At 52.6% G+C, this 26,854-nt stretch overlaps 5 protein-coding genes across 5 annotated transcripts; all 5 read left to right on the forward strand.

Moving 5' to 3' along the window:
- Positions 1–2,959: 2,959 nt before the first annotated feature.
- LOC141728910 (inositol 1,4,5-trisphosphate receptor-interacting protein-like 1) lies at positions 2,960–5,191 on the forward strand. The gene is made up of 2 exons (XM_074540226.1): positions 2,960–3,045; positions 3,418–5,191. The coding sequence occupies exons 1-2, from the start codon at positions 2,960–2,962 to the stop codon at positions 5,051–5,053; spliced, it is 1,722 nt and encodes a 573-aa protein (XP_074396327.1). The 3' UTR covers positions 5,054–5,191.
- A 3,069-nt stretch (positions 5,192–8,260) lies between these two features.
- Positions 8,261–10,450, forward strand: LOC141728911 (inositol 1,4,5-trisphosphate receptor-interacting protein-like 1). Its single transcript, XM_074540227.1, has 2 exons — positions 8,261–8,346; positions 8,734–10,450. The coding sequence occupies exons 1-2, from the start codon at positions 8,261–8,263 to the stop codon at positions 10,367–10,369; spliced, it is 1,722 nt and encodes a 573-aa protein (XP_074396328.1). The 3' UTR covers positions 10,370–10,450.
- A 3,548-nt stretch (positions 10,451–13,998) lies between these two features.
- Positions 13,999–15,672, forward strand: LOC141728953 (inositol 1,4,5-trisphosphate receptor-interacting protein-like 1). The gene has a single exon (XM_074540233.1). The coding sequence runs from the start codon at positions 13,999–14,001 to the stop codon at positions 15,670–15,672; it is 1,674 nt and encodes a 557-aa protein (XP_074396334.1).
- A 3,207-nt stretch (positions 15,673–18,879) lies between these two features.
- LOC141728954 (inositol 1,4,5-trisphosphate receptor-interacting protein-like 1) lies at positions 18,880–20,988 on the forward strand. Its single transcript, XM_074540234.1, has 2 exons — positions 18,880–18,965; positions 19,353–20,988. Exons 1-2 carry the CDS (start codon positions 18,880–18,882, stop codon positions 20,986–20,988), a joined length of 1,722 nt encoding a protein of 573 aa, XP_074396335.1.
- A 3,207-nt stretch (positions 20,989–24,195) lies between these two features.
- On the forward strand, positions 24,196–26,304 carry LOC141728955 (inositol 1,4,5-trisphosphate receptor-interacting protein-like 1). The gene is made up of 2 exons (XM_074540235.1): positions 24,196–24,281; positions 24,669–26,304. The coding sequence occupies exons 1-2, from the start codon at positions 24,196–24,198 to the stop codon at positions 26,302–26,304; spliced, it is 1,722 nt and encodes a 573-aa protein (XP_074396336.1).
- The last annotated feature ends 550 nt before the right edge of the window (positions 26,305–26,854 follow it).

A 26,854-nucleotide genomic window follows, 5' to 3' on the forward strand; every position in this document is an offset into this window, starting at 1 on the left:
GCTATTGTTCCCCCACCTCTTTCTTTGAGTCCATTTTCCCTCCGAGGGCTACATCCTGTGCAGAGACGCCGATCTCAGAATCTCAGATGAGGGAATGTTTGAAAGGACCACTGGTGGTATCATTTGGTTCAGAGGTGCTCCAGGCAGGTCTTCCCGCTCTACACTACAAAGGATTGCGTTTGGAACAAGGTTCTTAACTTTCTCTGGGGAGAGAGGCTCCACAATCTCTGGCTACAATGTTTAGGATCAGCGAATGCGAGGGTGCTTCTCCTTCTTCCCGCATGGCAATCCTTCAGGTCAGCATTGTACCAAACCGTGCTGGAGCTGAGCTGATATTTTGTATACGTAGAGATCTAAGTTGTGAATGGGTGTATATATGTCCCCTGTGTGCATATTATATGCTAGAAAGCTTATCAATTACCATATATAATAGTAAAAGATCATAAAAGCCAATAGAAAAATATATATATGGTCAATTACATGAATGTTGTCATTTTATATAATGCGAAGAAATTATTCTAAAGGGTCAAATATGTAATTTTGTTTAAAGAATGCAATATAGCCAATATTTAGCATCACTCTAAGTTGTGATACATATTAATGCTCATAGGGCACTTATACCGTATATACAGTATAGCACATTATTATAAGGTTTTCATGAAATCGATACATTTATAACATACATACCAATTACATCTTTTATATTGTATATATGAAGAGTTTAATATTAAAGAGTTTTTTTTTAATGTAGTAGTAAAGACATATATGGTGTCTCTGTCTGCTGGGGACACACAATTATGTTCTATAGTTAGTGCTTTTATGAGTAGCAACCTAGAAATTTCGTTGCTCTTGATTCAATAAAGGACAAGATTCCAGAACCTGGATCGTGCAAGACTTTATTGACCTCAACCAGACCTGTGGTGTAGGTAAAAGCGACAAGTTGTGAATGTGAGCTTGTGAAGAGTCTCCTTGAAATTGGCCAAACTTGCAGTGGTGAATTGGTTCTAATCAGAAATGAAGTCCAGTTGACCGCGGCCCCTGCGACCACAGAAGGCCAGAAGGGCCTCCCTTGGAAGGATCCTTAAAAATGGTCTTGTTGCACCCTGCTGCCAAGGGCAGGGACACCTTCTCCTAGGCCCGGTTGTTTCAGGCCCCGTCCAGCCTGGCCTGGAATGCTGCCAGGGATGGGGCAGCCACAGCTGCTGTGGGCAGTGTGGGCCAGGGCCTGAGCAGCCTGAGAGGCAAGAATTTCTTGTGCATCTCCAGCCCAAGCCGGCCCCGCTTGTCAGTGGGAAGCCACTGGGCCTGGTGCAGTCCCTGCAGGCCCTTGTCCGAGACACTGCCGCTCTCAGGTCTCTGCTGGGCCTGGTGCAGAGAGTGAAAGGCCGCAGGAAGGTGCCCCCGGAGAAGGCCTTGGAGAGCACTGGGGCCAGGAGTGCCAGCATGAGGACAGCAAGCAGGGCCTGGTGCGGCCGTCAGGGCGGGAGGGCACAGGGCAGGCGCTGAGGCCCTGCCAGCTGGAGGAGCTGGGAGCTCTGGAGCGCTGCTGGCAGAGAGCCGTGGGAGATCCGTGCAGCAGCAAGGACACGGGCTTCTAGACGTGTTAGAAAGCAGAGAAGAGCTGGAGAATGGGCACTGAAAGAGTAGGGTGTGTCCCTGTGGGGAACAAACCTCACAACGCCAGAGGTTATCTCCAGGGAGGACACAGAGGAGTCTTGTTATGTTATTGGAATAAAGGGAGAGGCCAAGGGACATTTCCCCTTGGGGTGTCTCCATTTGTTGAGACCCAGGACAAGGCCGCGGCCCCCTTTTTTATCCTAATTCCCAGGTGCATCACCCTCTTCCTTCCCCCACTGCCTGTGGTACTCAGAAGGAACAAGACTTCTTCTCCAGTTTCCTACTGCATGGAAGCCCTCTGTCACTTTGGTTGTGGAGGCAGGAATGGGACCATACACACACACACCAAGGTTCATGCACAGCAAGCAACTTTTGTTGAGTGCTCTCTTCCTTTGCAGATCTGAATGTCTGCCTGGTCAGTCCACATTGGTTGAAGCAGTTGCCACCTGGTAGAACAGCCAATAGGTGCTGGTGTCCCCAACGCTCCGGGCCTGCTCCCTAACGGTCCACACTGCTTAAGTTTCATCATTAAAGTACTTATAGAATTACTTATGCTTCAGTTCTAAAATTAGGATGAAATGAAACCGTGAGGCCTTCCGGCAAGCTGTTGGCCACCACAATACCCCTCTGTTTTATGCTCCCTCTGGTTTATATATTTGTAACCCTGCAGAAGACACAGGCAGGGAAGGAGGGCCGCTGGGGTCACCCTCTATGTAAGGCTGGGTTCCACCTGTCTAGAGCTTAATGATGGTGCTGATGGGGTTGAGCATTTTTGGGTAGGAATCAGGGGCAAGACCTACAATAGCAGCCTGCGACTCTTAGATGGCGGTTCATCACTGCGAGTCTGTGTAGCTGTGCCTGATTATGCACAGAAAGACAGACCAATCTATCTGGAACTGGTCACTAAAAATACATCTTTCTAATGCAGAACAATTGTGCTGGGAAACTCTTTCTGGAGCAGAACAAAGGAGTGCTCTCCAGAGGCCTGGTCCACAAGTGGTGTGGGGAAGCCAGGAGGATGCTGTCATGCTCATTCTGCAGAAAAGCAGCCAGGCTGAAACCAAAGTGCAGCTTTTATAGACTGAGAGGATTTGACTGAAGCTCAGCATGGAGTCAAGGCTTTGACTCCATGATCCTCAAGAGTGCCTTCCAACATGGATATCTATGAGATTGCCAGTGGAGGGCAGCTGAGAAAAAAGACAAGAGAAGGGCCAAGAGAGGCTCTTTGAAGAAGATTCACTCAAAGGCTGCCTTAACCGGTAGCCCAGGGCCCCTGCGACAGTCCGAGCTGGGGTGGGGACAAAGGGTGGGGCTGGGCTGGTTGTGGTGTACTGTGACGAGCATGACATCACGGGGCCATGTCACAAATGGGGGCAGCTATACAAGGCCCCAGCAGGCAACGCTGGCCCTGTATTGCTTGGGCAAGCGGTGAGTGCGCACATGGTGGGGAGGCTGGGCTGGGCATAAGGGCCGGCGCAGAAACGCAGTACCCGGGGCTGGCTTTTCCCCCTGCATCCAGGAACAGCCCCTCATGGCGCAGCCTTGGGCAGGACACCGTGCTGCTGCTGCTGCTGCTGCTGCTGCTGCTCGGGCAGCAGAACGGGCCTGGCTGCTTGCCAGCTCTCTGGGGTCCTGTGCTTCCTGCTCGCAGATCCCTGAGATTCCTGTCCCTGCTGCCCCCCACCCCCGCCAATCCCTGCTGCCAGCTGCCTCCCTCTCAGCCCCTCTCTCTCAAGGCCTTCTCTCCATCCTCCTGCAGACCATGGATACCTGGGTATTGTGGCTCTTGCTCTTGCAAAGTTTAGTCCAGTACCCACAGCCCGTGGGTGATGGCTTGGACGAGGTGGCACGTCTGCAAATGGAGGTGCGTGCCAAGCTCCAGGAAGAGGAGAAGATTTGTCTGCAGCGCGAGGTGGAGCAGCTGGTCCTGCTGAAGCAGGGTGTCTTGGCCTGGGGAGACCTGCTCTCCTCTGCCCGGCAGCACTGGCAGGTCTGGGCTCTTGCTGGGCTCCTGCTCCTTCTCTTGGCACTGTGGTATATGTGGAGGAAAGGGAGCCTGAGGAGAGAGGAGCAAGGAGAAGGACATGATGGTGTAAATGAAGAGGAGGTTGAAAATGTGGATGCACATGAAGAAGACTTTGGAAATGAAGATGAAGGAGACAATGAAATGGAGGTGGAGGAAGATGACGGTGATGGTGGCCGTGCAGAGGATGTCGACAATGCTGCTGCGAATGAAGCTGGCAATGAGGCTGGCTTTGCAGTGAACGTCAATGACGTCGGAAATCAAGTGCAAGAATCCCGTGATCGTGCCGACAATTTTGGAAGAGTCTTAATGGAGCGCATACAGTGGCCTGTGCAGGACCTGCAGGGAGGATGCATGTGGACAAGAACCCTGATGAAGCATTTTGCAATTTATTTTCGACGGGTCTTGTCCAACAGTTTCTATCCGGTGCTGCACGGAGCCATTGGGGTGGGCAGTGCCTTCGAAGGTTGGAGTCCCCGTGAGCAGGATGTTGTCTACCAGGTGCTCGTACCCATGACACCTCCCCGAGGGCACAGCTTCCACCTAGAGCTGGGCACTGCACAGCAGAGGCGCTTGAGGAACTTCCACATCCGCGTGCAGCAGGAGTGCACCTGCACGAGTGAGCAGCAGGGTGAGAACATGCTGTGCTTCCTGCACCACCCTGAGGAGGAGCTGAGGAGGCATCAGGATCCCAGCCTCCTTCATACCCTGTGCACAGGCTCCTACCTGGACGTGGAGAAAACTGCCCGCTGGTTCTACCAGCTGGTGAGAGCAATCTGGCCAGCTTTGCCTGAGTCACACCGTTGGCATTTAGTGCTGCTGCCCTCCAGACGCTCCTGCCAGTTCAAGGTGACCAATGGCAGAGAAAGCTACCGGATCGAGATGCTCTTTGGGGTGCGGCAAGGCAACTCAGACGTCTTTGTGAGCAGCCAGCCTAGGCAAGCCCACACCTCCAGCACAATCTGGCCAGAGAGCTACGCTGTGGCCGAGAGGAAGTTCTTCATGTACATCGCCAGGCGGGCTCCGCCTGACAGCTTGCACCTGAAATGCCTGCAGTTCTTCACTCGTCTTCAGCTGGGCTTAGGCTTTTCCACCTATACCATCAAGACCATTGTCATGCACCTCCTGAGCATCTTGCCCGCGTCAGTGTGGCGCAGGAGACATTTTGTGAGTCGGCTGATGGATATCAGCGAGAGCCTGCGCACGTCTGTGGAAACGAGACGCCTCAATCACTTCATTGTGGGCAACCAGAGGCTTCCTCAGGGCATCCGCTTGCCCCCAGAGGTCCTAATGGCCAGGTCATGCAATCTCTTCCATGACCTGGTGATGAATCCCGTTGCCCACTCTCAGGCAATGAGCCAGTACATGGATCTGCAGCGTTGGTTCAAACGGATCCTTAGAAATGAACGGTGAAAGAGGTTGTCCTGCCCAGAGCTGTGCTTGTGAGGCTCCCACCGGGTGGCAGAGAAGCAGCTCTCAGGAGACGGGAAAAGAAGGGAGAACGTGGGCTTTGGAGAGGGAAGGGAAAACGCTGCGTAGCAGCACTATGCCATCAGCAGCAGCAGCAGCAGCAGCAACAGTGTGGTCTCAAGAGCCTCCCAAGCACTGCATCCAGTGATGAACAGGTTGGCTACATAGATCAAGGAAGATGCACAAGGAAATGCTATTGTTCCCCCACCTCTTTCTTTGAGTCCATTTTCCCTCCGAGGGCTTCATCCTGTGCAGAGACGCCGATCTCAGAATCTCAGATGAGGGAATGTTTGAAAGGACCACTGGTGGTATCATTTGGTTCAGAGGTGCTCCAGGCAGGTCTTCCCGCTCTACACTACAAAGGATTGCGTTTGGAACAAGGTTCTTAACTTTCTCTGGGGAGGGAGGCTCCACAATCTCTGGCTACAATGTTTAGGATCAGTGAATGCGAGGGTGCTTCTCCTTCTTCCCGCATGGGAATCCTTCAGGTCAGCATTGTACCAAACCGTGCTGGAGCTGAGCTGATATTTTGTATACGTAGAGATCTAAGTTGTGAATGGGTGTATATATATCCCCTGTGTACATATTATATGCTAGAAAGCTTATCAATTACCATATATAATAGTAAAAGATCATAAAAGCCAATAGAATAATATATATATGGTCAATTACATGAATGTTGTCATTTTATATAATGCGAAGAAATTATTCTAAAGGGTCAAATATGTAATTTTGTTTAAAGAATGCAATATAGCCAATATTTAGCGTCACTCTAAGTTGTGATACATATTAATGCTCATAGGGCACTTATACCGTATATACAGTATAGCACATTATTATAAGGTTTTCATGAAATCGATACATTTATAACATACATACCAATTACATCTTTTATATTGTATATATGAAGAGTTTAATATTAAAGAGTTTTTTTTTAATGTAGTAGTAAAGACATATATGGTGTCTCTGTCTGCTGGGGACACACAATTATGTTCTATAGTTAGTGCTTTTATGAGTAGCAACCTAGAAATTTCGTTGCTCTTGATTCAATAAAGGACAAGATTCCAGAACCTGGATCGTGCAAGACTTTATTGACCTCAACCAGACCTGTGGTGTAGGTAAAAGCGACAAGTTGTGAATGTGAGCTTGTGAAGAGTCTCCTTGAAATTGGCCAAACTTGCAGTGGTGAATTGGTTCTAATCAGAAATGAAGTCCAGTTGACCGCGGCCCCTGCGACCACAGAAGGCCAGAAGGGCCTCCCTTGGAAGGATCCTTAAAAATGGTCTTGTTGCACCCTGCTGCCAAGGGCAGGGACACCTTCTCCTAGGCCCGGTTGTTTCAGGCCCCGTCCAGCCTGGCCTGGAATGCTGCCAGGGATGGGGTAGCCACAGCTGCTGTGGGCAGTGTGGGCCAGGGCCTGAGCAGCCTGAGAGGCAAGAATTTCTTGTGCATCTCCAGCCCAAGCCGGCCCCGCTTGTCAGTGGGAAGCCACTGGGCCTGGTGCAGTCCCTGCAGGCCCTTGTCCGAGACACTGCCGCTCTCAGGTCTCTGCTGGGCCTGGTGCAGAGAGTGAAAGGCCGCAGGAAGGTGCCCCCGGAGAAGGCCTTGGAGAGCACTGGGGCCAGGAGTGCCAGCATGAGGACAGCAAGCAGGGCCTGGTGCGGCCGTCAGGGCGGGAGGGCACAGGGCAGGCGCTGAGGCCCTGCCAGCTGGAGGAGCTGGGAGCTCTGGAGCGCTGCTGGCAGAGAGCCGTGGGAGATCCGTGCAGCAGCAAGGACACGGGCTTCTAGACGTGTTAGAAAGCAGAGAAGAGCTGGAGAATGGGCACTGAAAGAGTAGGGTGTGTCCCTGTGGGGAACAAACCTCACAACGCCAGATGTTATCTCCAGGGAGGACACAGAGGAGTCTTGTTATGTTATTGGAATAAAGGGAGAGGCCAAGGGACATTTCCCCTTGGGGTGTCTCCATTTGTTGAGACCCAGGACAAGGCCGCGACCCCCTTTTTATCCTAATTCCCAGGTGCATCACCCTCTTCCTTCCCCCACTGCCTGTGGTACTCAGAAGGAACAAGACTTCTTCTCCAGTTTCCTACTGCATGGAAGCCCTCTGTCACTTTGGTTGTGGAGGCAGGAATGGGACCATACACACACACACCAAGGTTCATGCACAGCAAGCAACTTTTGTTGAGTGCTCTCTTCCTTTGCAGATCTGAATGTCTGCCTGGTCAGTCCACATTGGTTGAAGCAGTTGCCACCTGGTAGAACAGCCAATAGGTGCTGGTGTCCCCAACGCTCCGGGCCTGCTCCCTAGCGGTCCACACTGCTTAAGTTTCATCATTAAAGTACTTATAGAATTACTTATGCTTCAGTTCTAAAATTAGGATGAAATGAAACCGTGAGGCCTTCCGGCAAGCTGTTGGCCACCACAATACCCCTCTGTTTTATGCTCCCTCTGGTTTATATATTTGTAACCCTGCAGAAGACACAGGCAGGGAAGGAGGGCCGCTGGGGTCACCCTCTATGTAAGGCTGGGTTCCACCTGTCTAGAGCTTAATGATGGTGCTGATGGGGTTGAGCATTTTTGGGTAGGAATCAGGGGCAAGACCTACAATAGCAGCCTGCGACTCTTAGATGGCGGTTCATCACTGCGAGTCTGTGTAGCTGTGCCTGATTATGCACAGAAAGACAGACCAATCTATCTGGAACTGGTCACTAAAAATACATCTTTCTAATGCAGAACAATTGTGCTGGGAAACTCTTTCTGGAGCAGAACAAAGGAGTGCTCTCCAGAGGCCTGGTCCACAAGTGGTGTGGGGAAGCCAGGAGGATGCTGTCATGCTCATTCTGCAGAAAAGCAGCCAGGCTGAAACCAAAGTGCAGCTTTTATAGACTGAGAGGATTTGACTGAAGCTCAGCATGGAGTCAAGGCTTTGACTCCATGATCCTCAAGAGTGCCTTCCAACATGGATATCTATGAGATTGCCAGTGGAGGGCAGCTGAGAAAAAAGACAAGAGAAGGGCCAAGAGAGGCTCTTTGAAGAAGATTCACTCAAAGGCTGCCTTAACCGGTAGCCCAGGGCCCCTGTGACAGTCCGAGCTGGGGTGGGGACAAAGGGTGGGGCTGGGCTGGTTGTGGTGTACTGTGACGAGCATGACATCACGGGGCCATGTCACAAATGGGGGCAGCTATACAAGGCCCCAGCAGGCAACGCTGGCCCTGTATTGCTTGGGCAAGCGGTGAGTGCGCACATGGTGGGGAGGCTGGGCTGGGCATAAGGGCCGGCGCAGAAACGCAGTACCCGGGGCTGGCTTTTCCCCCTGCATCCAGGAACAGCCCCTCATGGCGCAGCCTTGGGCAGGACACCGTGCTGCTGCTGCTGCTGCTGCTGCTGCTGCTGCTGCTGCTGCTGCTCGGGCAGCAGAACGGGCCTGGCTGCTTGCCAGCTCTCTGGGGTCCTGTGCTTCCTGCTCGCAGATCCCTGAGATTCCTGTCCCTGCTGCCCCCCACCCCCGCCAATCCCTGCTGCCAGCTGCCTCCCTCTCAGCCCCTCTCTCTCAAGGCCTTCTCTCCATCCTCCTGCAGACCATGGATACCTGGGTACTGTGGCTCTTGCTCTTGCAAAGTTTAGTCCAGTACCCACAGCCCGTGGGTGATGGCTTGGACGAGGTGGCACGTCTGCAAATGGAGGTGCGTGCCAAGCTCCAGGAAGAGGAGAAGATTCGTCTGCAGCGCGAGGTGGAGCAGCTGGTCCTGCTGAAGCAGGGTGTCTTGGCCTGGGGAGACCTGCTCTCCTCTGCCCGGCAGCACTGGCAGGTCTGGGCTCTTGCTGGGCTCCTGCTCCTTCTCTTGGCACTGTGGTATATGTGGAGGAAAGGGAGCCTGAGGAGAGAGGAGCAAGGAGAAGGACATGATGGTGTAAATGAAGAGGAGGTTGAAAATGTGGATGCACATGAAGAAGACTTTGGAAATGAAGATGAAGGAGACAATGAAATGGAGGTGGAGGAAAATGACGGTGATGGTGGCCGTGCAGAGGATGTCGACAATGCTGCTGCGAATGAAGCTGGCAATGAGGCTGGCTTCGCAGTGAACGTCAATGACGTCGGAAATCAAGTGCAAGAATCCCGTGATCGTGCCGACAATTTTGGAAGAGTCTTAATGGAGCGCATACAGTGGCCTGTGCAGGACCTGCAGGGAGGGTGCATGTGGACAAGAACCCTGATGAAGCATTTTGCAATTTATTTTCGACGGGTCTTGTCCAACAGTTTCTATCCGGTGCTGCACGGAGCCATTGGGGTGGGCAGTGCCTTCGAAGGTTGGAGTCCCCGTGAGCAGGATGTTGTCTACCAGGTGCTCGTACCCATGACACCTCCCCGAGGGCACAGCTTCCACCTAGAGCTGGGCACTGCACAGCAGAGGCGCTTGAGGAACTTCCACATCCGCGTGCAGCAGGAGTGCACCTGCACGAGTGAGCAGCAGGGTGAGAACATGCTGTGCTTCCTGCACCACCCTGAGGAGGAGCTGAGGAGGCATCAGGACCCCAGCCTCCTTCATACCTTGTGCACAGGCTCCTACCTGGACGTGGAGAAAACTGCCCGCTGGTTCTACCAGCTGGTGAGAGCAATCTGGCCAGCTTTGCCTGAGTCACACCGTTGGCATTTAGTGCTGCTGCCCTCCAGACGCTCCTGCCAGTTCAAGGTGACCAATGGCAGAGAAAGCTACCGGATCGAGATGCTCTTTGGGGTGCGGCAAGGCAACTCAGACGTCTTTGTGAGCAGCCAGCCTAGGCAAGCCCACACCTCCAGCACAATCTGGCCAGAGAGCTACGCTGTGGCCGAGAGGAAGTTCTTCATGTACATCGCCAGGCGGGCTCCCCCTGACAGCTTGCACCTGAAATGCCTGCAGTTCTTCACTCGTCTTCAGCTGGGCTTAGGCTTTTCCACCTATACCATCAAGACCATTGTCATGCACCTCCTGAGCATCTTGCCCGCGTCAGTGTGGCGCAGGAGACATTTTGTGAGTCGGCTGATGGATATCAGCGAGAGCCTGCGCACGTCTGTGGAAACGAGACGCCTCAATCACTTCATTGTGGGCAACCAGAGGCTTCCTCAGGGCATCCGCTTGCCCCCAGAGGTCCTAATGGCCAGGTCATGCAATCTCTTCCATGACCTGGTGATGAATCCCGTTGCCCACTCTCAGGCAATGAGCCAGTACATGGATCTGCAGCGTTGGTTCAAACGGATCCTTAGAAATGAACGGTGAAAGAGGTTGTCCTGCCCAGAGCTGTGCTTGTGAGGCTCCCACCGGGTGGCAGAGAAGCAGCTCTCAGGAGACGGGAAAAGAAGGGAGAATGTGGGCTTTGGAGAGGGAAGGGAAAACGCTGCGTAGCAGCACTATGCCATCAGCAGCAGCAGCAGCAGCAGCAACAGTGTGGTCTCAAGAGCCTCCCAAGCACTGCATCCAGTGATGAACAGGTTGGCTACATAGATCAAGGAAGATGCACAAGGAAATGCTATTGTTCCCCCACCTCTTTCTTTGAGTCCATTTTCCCTCCGAGGGCTTCATCCTGTGCAGAGACGCCGATCTCAGAATCTCAGATGAGGGAATGTTTGAAAGGACCACTGGTGGTATCATTTGGTTCAGAGGTGCTCCAGGCAGGTCTTCCCGCTCTACACTACAAAGGATTGCGTTTGGAACAAGGTTCTTAACTTTCTCTGGGGAGAGAGGCTCCACAATCTCTGGCTACAGTGTTTAGGATCAGTGAATGCGACGGTGCTTCTCCTTCTTTCCGCATGGGAATCCTTCAGGTCAGCATTGTACCAACCGTGCTGGAGCTGAGCTGATATTTTGTATACGTAGAGATCTAAGTTGTTAATGGGTGTATATATGTCCCCTGTGTACATATTATATGCTAGAAAGCTTATCAATTACCATATATAATAGTAAAAGATCATAAAAGCCAATAGAATAATATATATATGGTCAATTACATGAATGTTGTAATTTTATATAATGAGAAGAAATTATTCTAAAGGGTCAAATATGTAATTTTGTTTAAAGAATGCAATATAGCCAATATTTAGCATCACTCTAAGTTGTGATACATATTAATGCTCATAGGGCACTTATACCGTATATACAGTATAGCACATTATTATAAGGTTTTCATGAAATCGATACATTTATAACATACATACCAATTACATCTTTTATATTGTATATATGAAGAGTTTAATATTAAGGAGTTTTTTTTTAATGTAGTAGTAAAGACATATATGGTGTCTCTGTCTGCTGGGGACACACAATTATGTTCTATAGTTAGTGCTTTTATGAGTAGCAACCTAGAAATTTCGTTGCTCTTGATTCAATAAAGGACAAGATTCCAGAACCTGGATCGTGCAAGACTTTATTGACCTCAACCAGACCTGTGGTGTAGGTAAAAGCGACAAGTTGTGAATGTGAGCTTGTGAAGAGTCTCCTTGAAATTGGCCAAACTTGCAGTGGTGAATTGGTTCTAATCAGAAATGAAGTCCAGTTGACCGCGGCCCCTGCGACCACAGAAGGCCAGAAGGGCCTCCCTTGGAAGGATCCTTAAAAATGGTCTTGTTGCACCCTGCTGCCAAGGGCAGGGACACCTTCTCCTAGGCCCGGTTGTTTCAGGCCCCGTCCAGCCTGGCCTGGAATGCTGCCAGGGATGGGGCAGCCACAGCTGCTGTGGGCAGTGTGGGCCAGGGCCTGAGCAGCCTGAGAGGCAAGAATTTCTTGTGCATCTCCAGCCCAAGCCGGCCCCGCTTGTCAGTGGGAAGCCACTGGGCCTGGTGCAGTCCCTGCAGGCCCTTGTCCGAGACACTGCCGCTCTCAGGTCTCTGCTGGGCCTGGTGCAGAGAGTGAAAGGCCGCAGGAAGGTGCCCCCGGAGAAGGCCTTGGAGAGCACTGGGGCCAGGAGTGCCAGCATGAGGACAGCAAGCAGGGCCTGGTGCGGCCGTCAGGGCGGGAGGGCACAGGGCAGGCGCTGAGGCCCTGCCAGCTGGAGGAGCTGGGAGCTCTGGAGCGCTGCTGGCAGAGAGCCGTGGGAGATCCGTGCAGCAGCAAGGACACGGGCTTCTAGACGTGTTAGAAAGCAGAGAAGAGCTGGAGAATGGGCACTGAAAGAGTAGGGTGTGTCCCTGTGGGGAACAAACCTCACAACGCCAGATGTTATCTCCAGGGAGGACACAGAGGAGTCTTGTTATGTTATTGGAATAAAGGGAGAGGCCAAGGGACATTTCCCCTTGGGGTGTCTCCATTTGTTGAGACCCAGGACAAGGGCGCGGCCCCCCTTTTTTATCCTAATTCCCAGGTGCATCACCCTCTTCCTTCCCCCACTGCCTGTGGTACTCAGAAGGAACAAGACTTCTTCTCCAGTTTCCTACTGCATGGAAGCCCTCTGTCACTTTGGTTGTGGAGGCAGGAATGGGACCATACACACACACACCAAGGTTCATGCACAGCAAGCAACTTTTGTTGAGTGCTCTCTTCCTTTGCAGATCTGAATGTCTGCCTGGTCAGTCCACATTGGTTGAAGCAGTTGCCACCTGGTAGAACAGCCAATAGGTGCTGGTGTCCCCAACGCTCCGGGCCTGCTCCCTAACGGTCCACACTGCTTAAGTTTCATCATTAAAGTACTTATAGAATTACTTATGCTTCAGTTCTAAAATTAGGATGAAATGAAACCGTGAGGCCTTCCGGCAAGCTGTTGGCCACCACAATACCCCTCTGTTTTATGCTCCCTCTGGTTTATATATTTGTAACCCTGCAGAAGACACAGGCAGGGAAGGAGGGCCGCTGGGGTCACCCTCTATGTAAGGCTGGGTTCCACCTGTCTAGAGCTTAATGATGGTGCTGATGGGGTTGAGCATTTTTGGGTAGGAATCAGGGGCAAGACCTACAATAGCAGCCTGCGACTCTTAGATGGCGGTTCATCACTGCGAGTCTGTGTAGCTGTGCCTGATTATGCACAGAAAGACAACCAATCTATCTGGAACTGGTCACTAAAAATACATCTTTCTAATGCAGAACAATTGTGCTGGGAAACTCTTTCTGGAGCAGAACAAAGGAGTGCTCTCCAGAGGCCTGGTCCACAAGTGGTGTGGGGAAGCCAGGAGGATGCTGTCATGCTCATTCTGCAGAAAAGCAGCCAGGCTGAAACCAAAGTGCAGCTTTTATAGACTGAGAGGATTTGACTGAAGCTCAGCATGGAGTCAAGGCTTTGACTCCATGATCCTCAAGAGTGCCTTCCAACATGGATATCTGTGAGATTGCCAGTGGAGGGCAGCTGAGAAAAAAGACAAGAGAAGGGCCAAGAGAGGCTCTTTGAAGAAGATTCACTCAAAGGCTGCCTTAACCGGTAGCCCAGGGCCCCTGCGACAGTCCGAGCTGGGGTGGGGACAAAGGGTGGGGCTGGGCTGGTTGTGGTGTACTGTGACGAGCATGACATCACGGGGCCATGTCACAAATGGGGGCAGCTATACAAGGCCCCAGCAGGTAACGCTGGCCCTGCATTGCTTGGGCAAGCGGTGAGTGCACACATGGTGGGGAGGCTGGGCTGGGCATAAGGGCCGGCGCAGAAACGCAGTACCCAGGGCTGGCTTTTCCCCCTGCATCCAGGAACAGCCCCTCATGGCGCAGCCTTGGGCAGGACACCGTGCTGCTGCTGCTGCTGCTGCTGCTGCTGCTGCTGCTCGGGCAGCAGAACGGGCCTGGCTGCTTGCCAGCTCTCTGGGGCCCTGTGCTTCCTGCTCGCAGATCCCTGGGATTCCTGTCCCTGCTGTCCCCCCTGCCAATCCCTGCTGCCAGCTGCCTCCCTCTCAGCCCCTCTCTCTCAAGGCCTTCTCTCCATCCTCCTGCAGACCATGGATACCTGGGTATTGTGGCTCTTGCTCTTGCAAAGTTTAGTCCAGTACCCACAGCCCGTGGGTGATGGCTTGGACGAGGTGGCACGTCTGCAAATGGAGGTGCGTGCCAAGCTCCAGGAAGAGGAGAAGATTCGTCTGCAGCGCGAGGTGGAGCAGCTGGTCCTGCTGAAGCAGGGTGTCTTGGCCTGGGGAGACCTGCTCTCCTCTGCCCGGCAGCACTGGCAGGTCTGGGCTCTTGCTGGGCTCCTGCTCCTTCTCTTGGCACTGTGGTATATGTGGAGGAAAGGGAGCCTGAGGAGAGAGGAGCAAGGAGAAGGACATGATGGTGTAAATGAAGAGGAGGTTGAAAATGTGGATGCACATGAAGAAGACTTTGGAAATGAAGATGAAGGAGACAATGAAATGGAGGTGGAGGAAGATGACGGTGATGGTGGCCGTGCAGAGGATGTCGACAATGCTGCTGCGAATGAAGCTGGCAATGAGGCTGGCTTTGCAGTGAACGTCAATGACGTCGGAAATCAAGTGCAAGAATCCCGTGATCGTGCCGACAATTTTGGAAGAGTCTTAATGGAGCGCATACAGTGGCCTGTGCAGGACCTGCAGGGAGGATGCATGTGGACAAGAACCCTGATGAAGCATTTTGCAATTTATTTTCGACGGGTCTTGTCCAACAGTTTCTATCCGGTGCTGCACGGAGCCATTGGGGTGGGCAGTGCCTTCGAAGGTTGGAGTCCCCGTGAGCAGGATGTTGTCTACCAGGTGCTCGTACCCATGACACCTCCCCGAGGGCACAGCTTCCACCTAGAGCTGGGCACTGCACAGCAGAGGCGCTTGAGGAACTTCCACATCCGCGTGCAGCAGGAGTGCACCTGCACGAGTGAGCAGCAGGGTGAGAACATGCTGTGCTTCCTGCACCACCCTGAGGAGGAGCTGAGGAGGCATCAGGATCCCAGCCTCCTTCATACCCTGTGCACAGGCTCCTACCTGGACGTGGAGAAAACTGCCCGCTGGTTCTACCAGCTGGTGAGAGCAATCTGGCCAGCTTTGCCTGAGTCACACCGTTGGCATTTAGTGCTGCTGCCCTCCAGACGCTCCTGCCAGTTCAAGGTGACCAATGGCAGCGAAAGCTACCGGATCGAGATGCTCTTCGGGGTGCGGCAAGGCAACTCAGACGTCTTTGTGAGCAGCCAGCCTAGGCAAGCCCACACCTCCAGCACAATCTGGCCAGAGAGCTACGCTGTGGCCGAGAGGAAGTTCTTCATGTACATCGCCAGGCGGGCTCCCCCTGACAGCTTGCACCTGAAATGCCTGCAGTTCTTCACTCGTCTTCAGCTGGGCTTAGGCTTTTCCACCTATACCATCAAGACCATTGTCATGCACCTCCTGAGCATCTTGCCCGCGTCAGTGTGGCGCAGGAGACATTTTGTGAGTCGGCTGATGGATATCAGCGAGAGCCTGCGCACGTCTGTGGAAACGAGACGCCTCAATCACTTCATTGTGGGCAACCAGAGGCTTCCTCAGGGCATCCGCTTGCCCCCAGAGGTCCTAATGGCCAGGTCATGCAATCTCTTCCATGACCTGGTGATGAATCCCGTTGCCCACTCTCAGGCAATGAGCCAGTACATGGATCTGCAGCGTTGGTTCAAACGGATCCTTAGAAATGAACGGTGAAAGAGGTTGTCCTACCCAGAGCTGTGCTTGTGAGGCTCCCACCGGGTGGCAGAGAAGCAGCTCTCAGGAGACGGGAAAAGAAGGGAAAACGTGGGCTTTGGAGAGGGAAGGGAAAACGCTGCGTAGCAGCACTATGCCATCAGCAGCAGCAGCAGCAGCAGCAACAGTGTGGTCTCAAGAGCCTCCCAAGCACTGCATCCAGTGATGAACAGGTTGGCTACATAGATCAAGGAAGATGCACAAGGAAATGCTATTGTTCCCCCACCTCTTTCTTTGAGTCCATTTTCCCTCCGAGGGCTTCATCCTGTGCAGAGACGCCGATCTCAGAATCTCAGATGAGGGAATGTTTGAAAGGACCACTGGTGGCATCATTTGGTTCAGAGGTGCTCCAGGCAGGTCTTCCCGCTCTACACTACAAAGGATTGCGTTTGGAACAAGGTTCTTAACTTTCTCTGGGGAGAGAGGCTCCACAATCTCTGGCTACAGTGTTTAGGATCAGTGAATGCGAGGGTGCTTCTCCTTCTTTCCGCATGGGAATCCTTCAGGTCAGCATTGTACCAACCGTGCTGGAGCTGAGCTGATATTTTGTATACGTAGAGATCTAAGTTGTGAATGGGTGTATATATGTCCCCTGTGTACATATTATATGCTAGAAAGCTTATCAATTACCATATATAATAGTAAAAGATCATAAAAGCCAATAGAATAATATATATATGGTCAATTACATGAATGTTGTCATTTTATATAATGAGAAGAAATTATTCTAAAGGGTCAAATATGTAATTTTGTTTAAAGAATGCAATATAGCCAATATTTAGCGTCACTCTAAGTTGTGATACATATTAATGCTCATAGGGCACTTATACCGTATATACAGTATAGCACATTATTATAAGGTTTTCATGAAATCGATACATTTATAACATACATACCAATTACATCTTTTATATTGTATATATGAAGAGTTTAATATTAAAGAGTTTTTTTTTAATGTAGTAGTAAAGACATATATGGTGTCTCTGTCTGCTGGGGACACACAATTATGTTCTATAGTTAGTGCTTTTATGAGTAGCAACCTAGAAATTTCATTGCTCTTGATTCAATAAAGGACAAGATTCCAGAACCTGGATCGTGCAAGACTTTATTGACCTCAACCAGACCTGTGGTGTAGGTAAAAGCGACAAGTTGTGAATGTGAGCTTGTGAAGAGTCTCCTTGAAATTGGCCAAACTTGCAGTGGTGAATTGGTTCTAATCAGAAATGAAGTCCAGTTGACCGCGGCCCCTGCGACCACAGAAGGCCAGAAGGGCCTCCCTTGGAAGGATCCTTAAAAATGGTCTTGTTGCACCCTGCTGCCAAGGGCAGGGACACCTTCTCCTAGGCCCGGTTGTTTCAGGCCCCGTCCAGCCTGGCCTGGAATGCTGCCAGGGATGGGGCAGCCACAGCTGCTGTGGGCAGTGTGGGCCAGGGCCTGAGCAGCCTGAGAGGCAAGAATTTCTTGTGCATCTCCAGCCCAAGCCGGCCCCGCTTGTCAGTGGGAAGCCACTGGGCCTGGTGCAGTCCCTGCAGGCCCTTGTCCGAGACACTGCCGCTCTCAGGTCTCTGCTGGGCCTGGTGCAGAGAGTGAAAGGCCGCAGGAAGGTGCCCCCGGAGAAGGCCTTGGAGAGCACTGGGGCCAGGAGTGCCAGCATGAGGACAGCAAGCAGGGCCTGGTGCGGCCGTCAGGGCGGGAGGGCACAGGGCAGGCGCTGAGGCCCTGCCAGCTGGAGGAGCTGGGAGCTCTGGAGCGCTGCTGGCAGAGAGCCGTGGGAGATCCGTGCAGCAGCAAGGACACGGGCTTCTAGACGTGTTAGAAAGCAGAGAAGAGCTGGAGAATGGGCACTGAAAGAGTAGGGTGTGTCCCTGTGGGGAACAAACCTCACAACGCCAGATGTTATCTCCAGGGAGGACACAGAGGAGTCTTGTTATGTTATTGGAATAAAGGGAGAGGCCAAGGGACATTTCCCCTTGGGGTGTCTCCATTTGTTGAGACCCAGGACAAGGCCGCGGCCCCCTTTTTTATCCTAATTCCCAGGTGCATCACCCTCTTCCTTCCCCCACTGCCTGTGGTACTCAGAAGGAACAAGACTTCTTCTCCAGTTTCCTACTGCATGGAAGCCCTCTGTCACTTTGGTTGTGGAGGCAGGAATGGGACCATACACACACACACCAAGGTTCATGCACAGCAAGCAACTTTTGTTGAGTGCTCTCTTCCTTTGCAGATCTGAATGTCTGCCTGGTCAGTCCACATTGGTTGAAGCAGTTGCCACCTGGTAGAACAGCCAATAGGTGCTGGTGTCCCCAACGCTCCGGGCCTGCTCCCTAACGGTCCACACTGCTTAAGTTTCATCATTAAAGTACTTATAGAATTACTTATGCTTCAGTTCTAAAATTAGGATGAAATGAAACCGTGAGGCCTTCCGGCAAGCTGTTGGCCACCACAATACCCCTCTGTTTTATGCTCCCTCTGGTTTATATATTTGTAACCCTGCAGAAGACACAGGCAGGGAAGGAGGGCCGCTGGGGTCACCCTCTATGTAAGGCTGGGTTCCACCTGTCTAGAGCTTAATGATGGTGCTGATGGGGTTGAGCATTTTTGGGTAGGAATCAGGGGCAAGACCTACAATAGCAGCCTGCGACTCTTAGATGGCGGTTCATCACTGCGAGTCTGTGTAGCTGTGCCTGATTATGCACAGAAAGACAGACCAATCTATCTGGAACTGGTCACTAAAAATACATCTTTCTAATGCAGAACAATTGTGCTGGGAAACTCTTTCTGGAGCAGAACAAAGGAGTGCTCTCCAGAGGCCTGGTCCACAAGTGGTGTGGGGAAGCCAGGAGGATGCTGTCATGCTCATTCTGCAGAAAAGCAGCCAGGCTGAAACCAAAGTGCAGCTTTTATAGACTGAGAGGATTTGACTGAAGCTCAGCATGGAGTCAAGGCTTTGACTCCATGATCCTCAAGAGTGCCTTCCAACATGGATATCTATGAGATTGCCAGTGGAGGGCAGCTGAGAAAAAAGACAAGAGAAGGGCCAAGAGAGGCTCTTTGAAGAAGATTCACTCAAAGGCTGCCTTAACCGGTAGCCCAGGGCCCCTGCGACAGTCCGAGCTGGGGTGGGGACAAAGGGTGGGGCTGGGCTGGTTGTGGTGTACTGTGACGAGCATGACATCACGGGGCCATGTCACAAATGGGGGCAGCTATACAAGGCCCCAGCAGGCAACGCTGGCCCTGTATTGCTTGGGCAAGCGGTGAGTGCGCACATGGTGGGGAGGCTGGGCTGGGCATAAGGGCCGGCGCAGAAACGCAGTACCCGGGGCTGGCTTTTCCCCCTGCATCCAGGAACAGCCCCTCATGGCGCAGCCTTGGGCAGGACACCGTGCTGCTGCTGCTGCTGCTGCTGCTGCTGCTGCTGCTGCTGCTGCTCGGGCAGCAGAACGGGCCTGGCTGCTTGCCAGCTCTCTGGGGTCCTGTGCTTCCTGCTCGCAGATCCCTGAGATTCCTGTCCCTGCTGCCCCCCACCCCCGCCAATCCCTGCTGCCAGCTGCCTCCCTCTCAGCCCCTCTCTCTCAAGGCCTTCTCTCCATCCTCCTGCAGACCATGGATACCTGGGTATTGTGGCTCTTGCTCTTGCAAAGTTTAGTCCAGTACCCACAGCCCGTGGGTGATGGCTTGGACGAGGTGGCACGTCTGCAAATGGAGGTGCGTGCCAAGCTCCAGGAAGAGGAGAAGATTCGTCTGCAGCGCGAGGTGGAGCAGCTGGTCCTGCTGAAGCAGGGTGTCTTGGCCTGGGGAGACCTGCTCTCCTCTGCCCGGCAGCACTGGCAGGTCTGGGCTCTTGCTGGGCTCCTGCTCCTTCTCTTGGCACTGTGGTATATGTGGAGGAAAGGGAGCCTGAGGAGAGAGGAGCAAGGAGAAGGACATGATGGTGTAAATGAAGAGGAGGTTGAAAATGTGGATGCACATGAAGAAGACTTTGGAAATGAAGATGAAGGAGACAATGAAATGGAGGTGGAGGAAGATGACGGTGATGGTGGCCGTGCAGAGGATGTCGACAATGCTGCTGCGAATGAAGCTGGCAATGAGGCTGGCTTTGCAGTGAACGTCAATGACGTCGGAAATCAAGTGCAAGAATCCCGTGATCGTGCCGACAATTTTGGAAGAGTCTTAATGGAGCGCATACAGTGGCCTGTGCAGGACCTGCAGGGAGGATGCATGTGGACAAGAACCCTGATGAAGCATTTTGCAATTTATTTTCGACGGGTCTTGTCCAACAGTTTCTATCCGGTGCTGCACGGAGCCATTGGGGTGGGCAGTGCCTTCGAAGGTTGGAGTCCCCGTGAGCAGGATGTTGTCTACCAGGTGCTCGTACCCATGACACCTCCCCGAGGGCACAGCTTCCACCTAGAGCTGGGCACTGCACAGCAGAGGCGCTTGAGGAACTTCCACATCCGCGTGCAGCAGGAGTGCACCTGCACGAGTGAGCAGCAGGGTGAGAACATGCTGTGCTTCCTGCACCACCCTGAGGAGGAGCTGAGGAGGCATCAGGATCCCAGCCTCCTTCATACCCTGTGCACAGGCTCCTACCTGGACGTGGAGAAAACTGCCCGCTGGTTCTACCAGCTGGTGAGAGCAATCTGGCCAGCTTTGCCTGAGTCACACCGTTGGCATTTAGTGCTGCTGCCCTCCAGACGCTCCTGCCAGTTCAAGGTGACCAATGGCAGCGAAAGCTACCGGATCGAGATGCTCTTTGGGGTGCGGCAAGGCAACTCAGACGTCTTTGTGAGCAGCCAGCCTAGGCAAGCCCACACCTCCAGCACAATCTGGCCAGAGAGCTACGCTGTGGCCGAGAGGAAGTTCTTCATGTACATCGCCAGGCGGGCTCCCCCTGACAGCTTGCACCTGAAATGCCTGCAGTTCTTCACTCGTCTTCAGCTGGGCTTAGGCTTTTCCACCTATACCATCAAGACCATTGTCATGCACCTCCTGAGCATCTTGCCCGCGTCAGTGTGGCGCAGGAGACATTTTGTGAGTCGGCTGATGGATATCAGCGAGAGCCTGCGCACGTCTGTGGAAACGAGACGCCTCAATCACTTCATTGTGGGCAACCAGAGGCTTCCTCAGGGCATCCGCTTGCCCCCAGAGGTCCTAATGGCCAGGTCATGCAATCTCTTCCATGACCTGGTGATGAATCCCGTTGCCCACTCTCAGGCAATGAGCCAGTACATGGATCTGCAGCGTTGGTTCAAACGGATCCTTAGAAATGAACGGTGAAAGAGGTTGTCCTACCCAGAGCTGTGCTTGTGAGGCTCCCACCGGGTGGCAGAGAAGCAGCTCTCAGGAGACGGGAAAAGAAGGGAAAACGTGGGCTTTGGAGAGGGAAGGGAAAACGCTGCGTAGCAGCACTATGCCATCAGCAGCAGCAGCAGCAGCAGCAACAGTGTGGTCTCAAGAGCCTCCCAAGCACTGCATCCAGTGATGAACAGGTTGGCTACATAGATCAAGGAAGATGCACAAGGAAATGCTATTGTTCCCCCACCTCTTTCTTTGAGTCCATTTTCCCTCCGAGGGCTTCATCCTGTGCAGAGACGCCGATCTCAGAATCTCAGATGAGGGAATGTTTGAAAGGACCACTGGTGGCATCATTTGGTTCAGAGGTGCTCCAGGCAGGTCTTCCCGCTCTACACTACAAAGGATTGCGTTTGGAACAAGGTTCTTAACTTTCTCTGGGGAGAGAGGCTCCACAATCTCTGGCTACAGTGTTTAGGATCAGTGAATGCGAGGGTGCTTCTCCTTCTTTCCGCATGGGAATCCTTCAGGTCAGCATTGTACCAACCGTGCTGGAGCTGAGCTGATATTTTGTATACGTAGAGATCTAAGTTGTGAATGGGTGTATATATGTCCCCTGTGTACATATTATATGCTAGAAAGCTTATCAATTACCATATATAATAGTAAAAGACCATAAAAGCCAATAGAATAATATATATATGGTCAATTACATGAATGTTGTCATTTTATATAATGAGAAGAAATTATTCTAAAGGGTCAAATATGTAATTTTGTTTAAAGAATGCAATATAGCCAATATTTAGCGTCACTCTAAGTTGTGATACATATTAATGCTCATAGGGCACTTATACCGTATATACAGTATAGCACATTATTATAAAGTTTTCATGAAATCGATACATTTATAACATACATACCAATTACATCTTTTATATTGTATATATGAAGAGTTTAATATTAAAGAGTTTTTTTTTAATGTAGTAGTAAAGACATATATGGTGTCTCTGTCTGCTGGGGACACACAATTATGTTCTATAGTTAGTGCTTTTATGAGTAGCAACCTAGAAATTTCATTGCTCTTGATTCAATAAAGGACAAGATTCCAGAACCTGGATCGTGCAAGACTTTATTGACCTCAACCAGACCTGTGGTGTAGGTAAAAGCGACAAGTTGTGAATGTGAGCTTGTGAAGAGTCTCCTTGAAATTGGCCAAACTTGCAGTGGTGAATTGGTTCTAATCAGAAATGAAGTCCAGTTGACCGCGGCCCCTGCGACCACAGAAGGCCAGAAGGGCCTCCCTTGGAAGGATCCTTAAAAATGGTCTTGTTGCACCCTGCTGCCAAGGGCAGGGACACCTTCTCCTAGGCCCGGTTGTTTCAGGCCCCGTCCAGCCTGGCCTGGAATGCTGCCAGGGATGGGGCAGCCACAGCTGCTGTGGGCAGTGTGGGCCAGGGCCTGAGCAGCCTGAGAGGCAAGAATTTCTTGTGCATCTCCAGCCCAAGCCGGCCCCGCTTGTCAGTGGGAAGCCACTGGGCCTGGTGCAGTCCCTGCAGGCCCTTGTCCGAGACACTGCCGCTCTCAGGTCTCTGCTGGGCCTGGTGCAGAGAGTGAAAGGCCGCAGGAAGGTGCCCCCGGAGAAGGCCTTGGAGAGCACTGGGGCCAGGAGTGCCAGCATGAGGACAGCAAGCAGGGCCTGGTGCGGCCGTCAGGGCGGGAGGGCACAGGGCAGGCGCTGAGGCCCTGCCAGCTGGAGGAGCTGGGAGCTCTGGAGCGCTGCTGGCAGAGAGCCGTGGGAGATCCGTGCAGCAGCAAGGACACGGGCTTCTAGACGTGTTAGAAAGCAGAGAAGAGCTGGAGAATGGGCACTGAAAGAGTAGGGTGTGTCCCTGTGGGGAACAAACCTCACAACGCCAGAGGTTATCTCCAGGGAGGACACAGAGGAGTCTTGTTATGTTATTGGAATAAAGGGAGAGGCCAAGGGACATTTCCCCTTGGGGTGTCTCCATTTGTTGAGACCCAGGACAAGGCCGCGGCCCCCTTTTTTATCCTAATTCCCAGGTGCATCACCCTCTTCCTTCCCCCACTGCCTGTGGTACTCAGAAGGAACAAGACTTCTTCTCCAGTTTCCTACTGCATGGAAGCCCTCTGTCACTTTGGTTGTGGAGGCAGGAATGGGACCATACACACACACACCAAGGTTCATGCACAGCAAGCAACTTTTGTTGAGTGCTCTCTTCCTTTGCAGATCTGAATGTCTGCCTGGTCAGTCCACATTGGTTGAAGCAGTTGCCACCTGGTAGAACAGCCAATAGGTGCTGGTGTCCCCAACGCTCCGGGCCTGCTCCCTAACGGTCCACACTGCTTAAGTTTCATCATTAAAGTACTTATAGAATTACTTATGCTTCAGTTCTAAAATTAGGATGAAATGAAACCGTGAGGCCTTCCGGCAAGCTGTTGGCCACCACAATACCCCTCTGTTTTATGCTCCCTCTGGTTTATATATTTGTAACCCTGCAGAAGACACAGGCAGGGAAGGAGGGCCGCTGGGGTCACCCTCTATGTAAGGCTGGGTTCCACCTGTCTAGAGCTTAATGATGGTGCTGATGGGGTTGAGCATTTTTGGGTAGGAATCAGGGGCAAGACCTACAATAGCAGCCTGCGACTCTTAGATGGCGGTTCATCACTGCGAGTCTGTGTAGCTGTGCCTGATTATGCACAGAAAGACAGACCAATCTATCTGGAACTGGTCACTAAAAATACATCTTTCTAATGCAGAACAATTGTGCTGGGAAACTCTTTCTGGAGCAGAACAAAGGAGTGCTCTCCAGAGGCCTGGTCCACAAGTGGTGTGGGGAAGCCAGGAGGATGCTGTCATGCTCATTCTGCAGAAAAGCAGCCAGGCTGAAACCAAAGTGCAGCTTTTATAGACTGAGAGGATTTGACTGAAGCTCAGCATGGAGTCAAGGCTTTGACTCCATGATCCTCAAGAGTGCCTTCCAACATGGATATCTATGAGATTGCCAGTGGAGGGCAGCTGAGAAAAAAGACAAGAGAAGGGCCAAGAGAGGCTCTTTGAAGAAGATTCACTCAAAGGCTGCCTTAACCGGTAGCCCAGGGCCCCTGCGACAGTCCGAGCTGGGGTGGGGACAAAGGGTGGGGCTGGGCTGGTTGTGGTGTACTGTGACGAGCATGACATCACGGGGCCATGTCACAAATGGGGGCAGCTATACAAGGCCCCAGCAGGCAACGCTGGCCCTGTATTGCTTGGGCAAGCGGTGAGTGCGCACATGGTGGGGAGGCTGGGCTGGGCATAAGGGCCGGCGCAGAAACGCAGTACCCGGGGCTGGCTTTTCCCCCTGCATCCAGGAACAGCCCCTCATGGCGCAGCCTTGGGCAGGACACCGTGCTGCTGCTGCTGCTGCTGCTGCTGCTGCTGCTGCTGCTGCTGCTCGGGCAGCAGAACGGGCCTGGCTGCTTGCCAGCTCTCTGGGGTCCTGTGCTTCCTGCTCGCAGATCCCTGAGATTCCTGTCCCTGCTGCCCCCCACCCCCGCCAATCCCTGCTGCCAGCTGCCTCCCTCTCAGCCCCTCTCTCTCAAGGCCTTCTCTCCATCCTCCTGCAGACCATGGATACCTGGGTATTGTGGCTCTTGCTCTTGCAAAGTTTAGTCCAGTACCCACAGCCCATGGGTGATGGCTTGGACGAGGTGGCACGTCTGCAAATGGAAGTGCGTGCCAAGCTCCAGGAAGAGGAGAAGATTCGTCTGCAGCGCGAGGTGGAGCAGCTGGTCCTGCTGAAGCAGGGTGTCTTGGCCTGGGGAGACCTGCTCTCCTCTGCCCGGCAGCACTGGCAGGTCTGGGCTCTTGCTGGGCTCCTGCTCCTTCTCTTGGCACTGTGGTATATGTGGAGGAAAGGGAGCCTGAGGAGAGAGGAGCAAGGAGAAGGACATGATGGTGTAAATGAAGAGGAGGTTGAAAATGTGGATGCACATGAAGAAGACTTTGGAAATGAAGATGAAGGAGACAATGAAATGGAGGTGGAGGAAGATGACGGTGATGGTGGCCGTGCAGAGGATGTCGACAATGCTGCTGCGAATGAAGCTGGCAATGAGGCTGGCTTTGCAGTGAACGTCAATGACGTCGGAAATCAAGTGCAAGAATCCCGTGATCGTGCCGACAATTTTGGAAGAGTCTTAATGGAGCGCATACAGTGGCCTGTGCAGGACCTGCAGGGAGGATGCATGTGGACAAGAACCCTGATGAAGCATTTTGCAATTTATTTTCGACGGGTCTTGTCCAACAGTTTCTATCCGGTGCTGCACGGAGCCATTGGGGTGGGCAGTGCCTTCGAAGGTTGGAGTCCCCGTGAGCAGGATGTTGTCTACCAGGTGCTCGTACCCATGACACCTCCCCGAGGGCACAGCTTCCACCTAGAGCTGGGCACTGCACAGCAGAGGCGCTTGAGGAACTTCCACATCCGCGTGCAGCAGGAGTGCACCTGCACGAGTGAGCAGCAGGGTGAGAACATGCTGTGCTTCCTGCACCACCCTGAGGAGGAGCTGAGGAGGCATCAGGATCCCAGCCTCCTTCATACCCTGTGCACAGGCTCCTACCTGGACGTGGAGAAAACTGCCCGCTGGTTCTACCAGCTGGTGAGAGCAATCTGGCCAGCTTTGCCTGAGTCACACCGTTGGCATTTAGTGCTGCTGCCCTCCAGACGCTCCTGCCAGTTCAAGGTGACCAATGGCAGCGAAAGCTACCGGATCGAGATGCTCTTCGGGGTGCGGCAAGGCAACTCAGACGTCTTTGTGAGCAGCCAGCCTAGGCAAGCCCACACCTCCAGCACAATCTGGCCAGAGAGCTACGCTGTGGCCGAGAGGAAGTTCTTCATGTACATCGCCAGGCGGGCTCCCCCTGACAGCTTGCACCTGAAATGCCTGCAGTTCTTCACTCGTCTTCAGCTGGGCTTAGGCTTTTCCACCTATACCATCAAGACCATTGTCATGCACCTCCTGAGCATCTTGCCCGCGTCAGTGTGGCGCAGGAGACATTTTGTGAGTCGGCTGATGGATATCAGCGAGAGCCTGCGCACGTCTGTGGAAACGAGACGCCTCAATCACTTCATTGTGGGCAACCAGAGGCTTCCTCAGGGCATCCGCTTGCCCCCAGAGGTCCTAATGGCCAGGTCATGCAATCTCTTCCATGACCTGGTGATGAATCCCGTTGCCCACTCTCAGGCAATGAGCCAGTACATGGATCTGCAGCGTTGGTTCAAACGGATCCTTAGAAATGAACGGTGAAAGAGGTTGTCCTACCCAGAGCTGTGCTTGTGAGGCTCCCACCGGGTGGCAGAGAAGCAGCTCTCAGGAGACGGGAAAAGAAGGGAAAACGTGGGCTTTGGAGAGGGAAGGGAAAACGCTGCGTAGCAGCACTATGCCATCAGCAGCAGCAGCAGCAGCAGCAACAGTGTGGTCTCAAGAGCCTCCCAAGCACTGCATCCAGTGATGAACAGGTTGGCTACATAGATCAAGGAAGATGCACAAGGAAATGCTATTGTTCCCCCACCTCTTTCTTTGAGTCCATTTTCCCTCCGAGGGCTTCATCCTGTGCAGAGACGCCGATCTCAGAATCTCAGATGAGGGAATGTTTGAAAGGACCACTGGTGGCATCATTTGGTTCAGAGGTGCTCCAGGCAGGTCTTCCCGCTCTACACTACAAAGGATTGCGTTTGGAACAAGGTTCTTAACTTTCTCTGGGGAGAGAGGCTCCACAATCTCTGGCTACAGTGTTTAGGATCAGTGAATGCGAGGGTGCTTCTCCTTCTTTCCGCATGGGAATCCTTCAGGTCAG

This window comes from Zonotrichia albicollis, chromosome 4, assembly GCF_047830755.1.
Source record: "Zonotrichia albicollis isolate bZonAlb1 chromosome 4, bZonAlb1.hap1, whole genome shotgun sequence".
In the NCBI taxonomy this organism is placed as follows: Eukaryota; Metazoa; Chordata; class Aves; order Passeriformes; family Passerellidae; genus Zonotrichia; species Zonotrichia albicollis.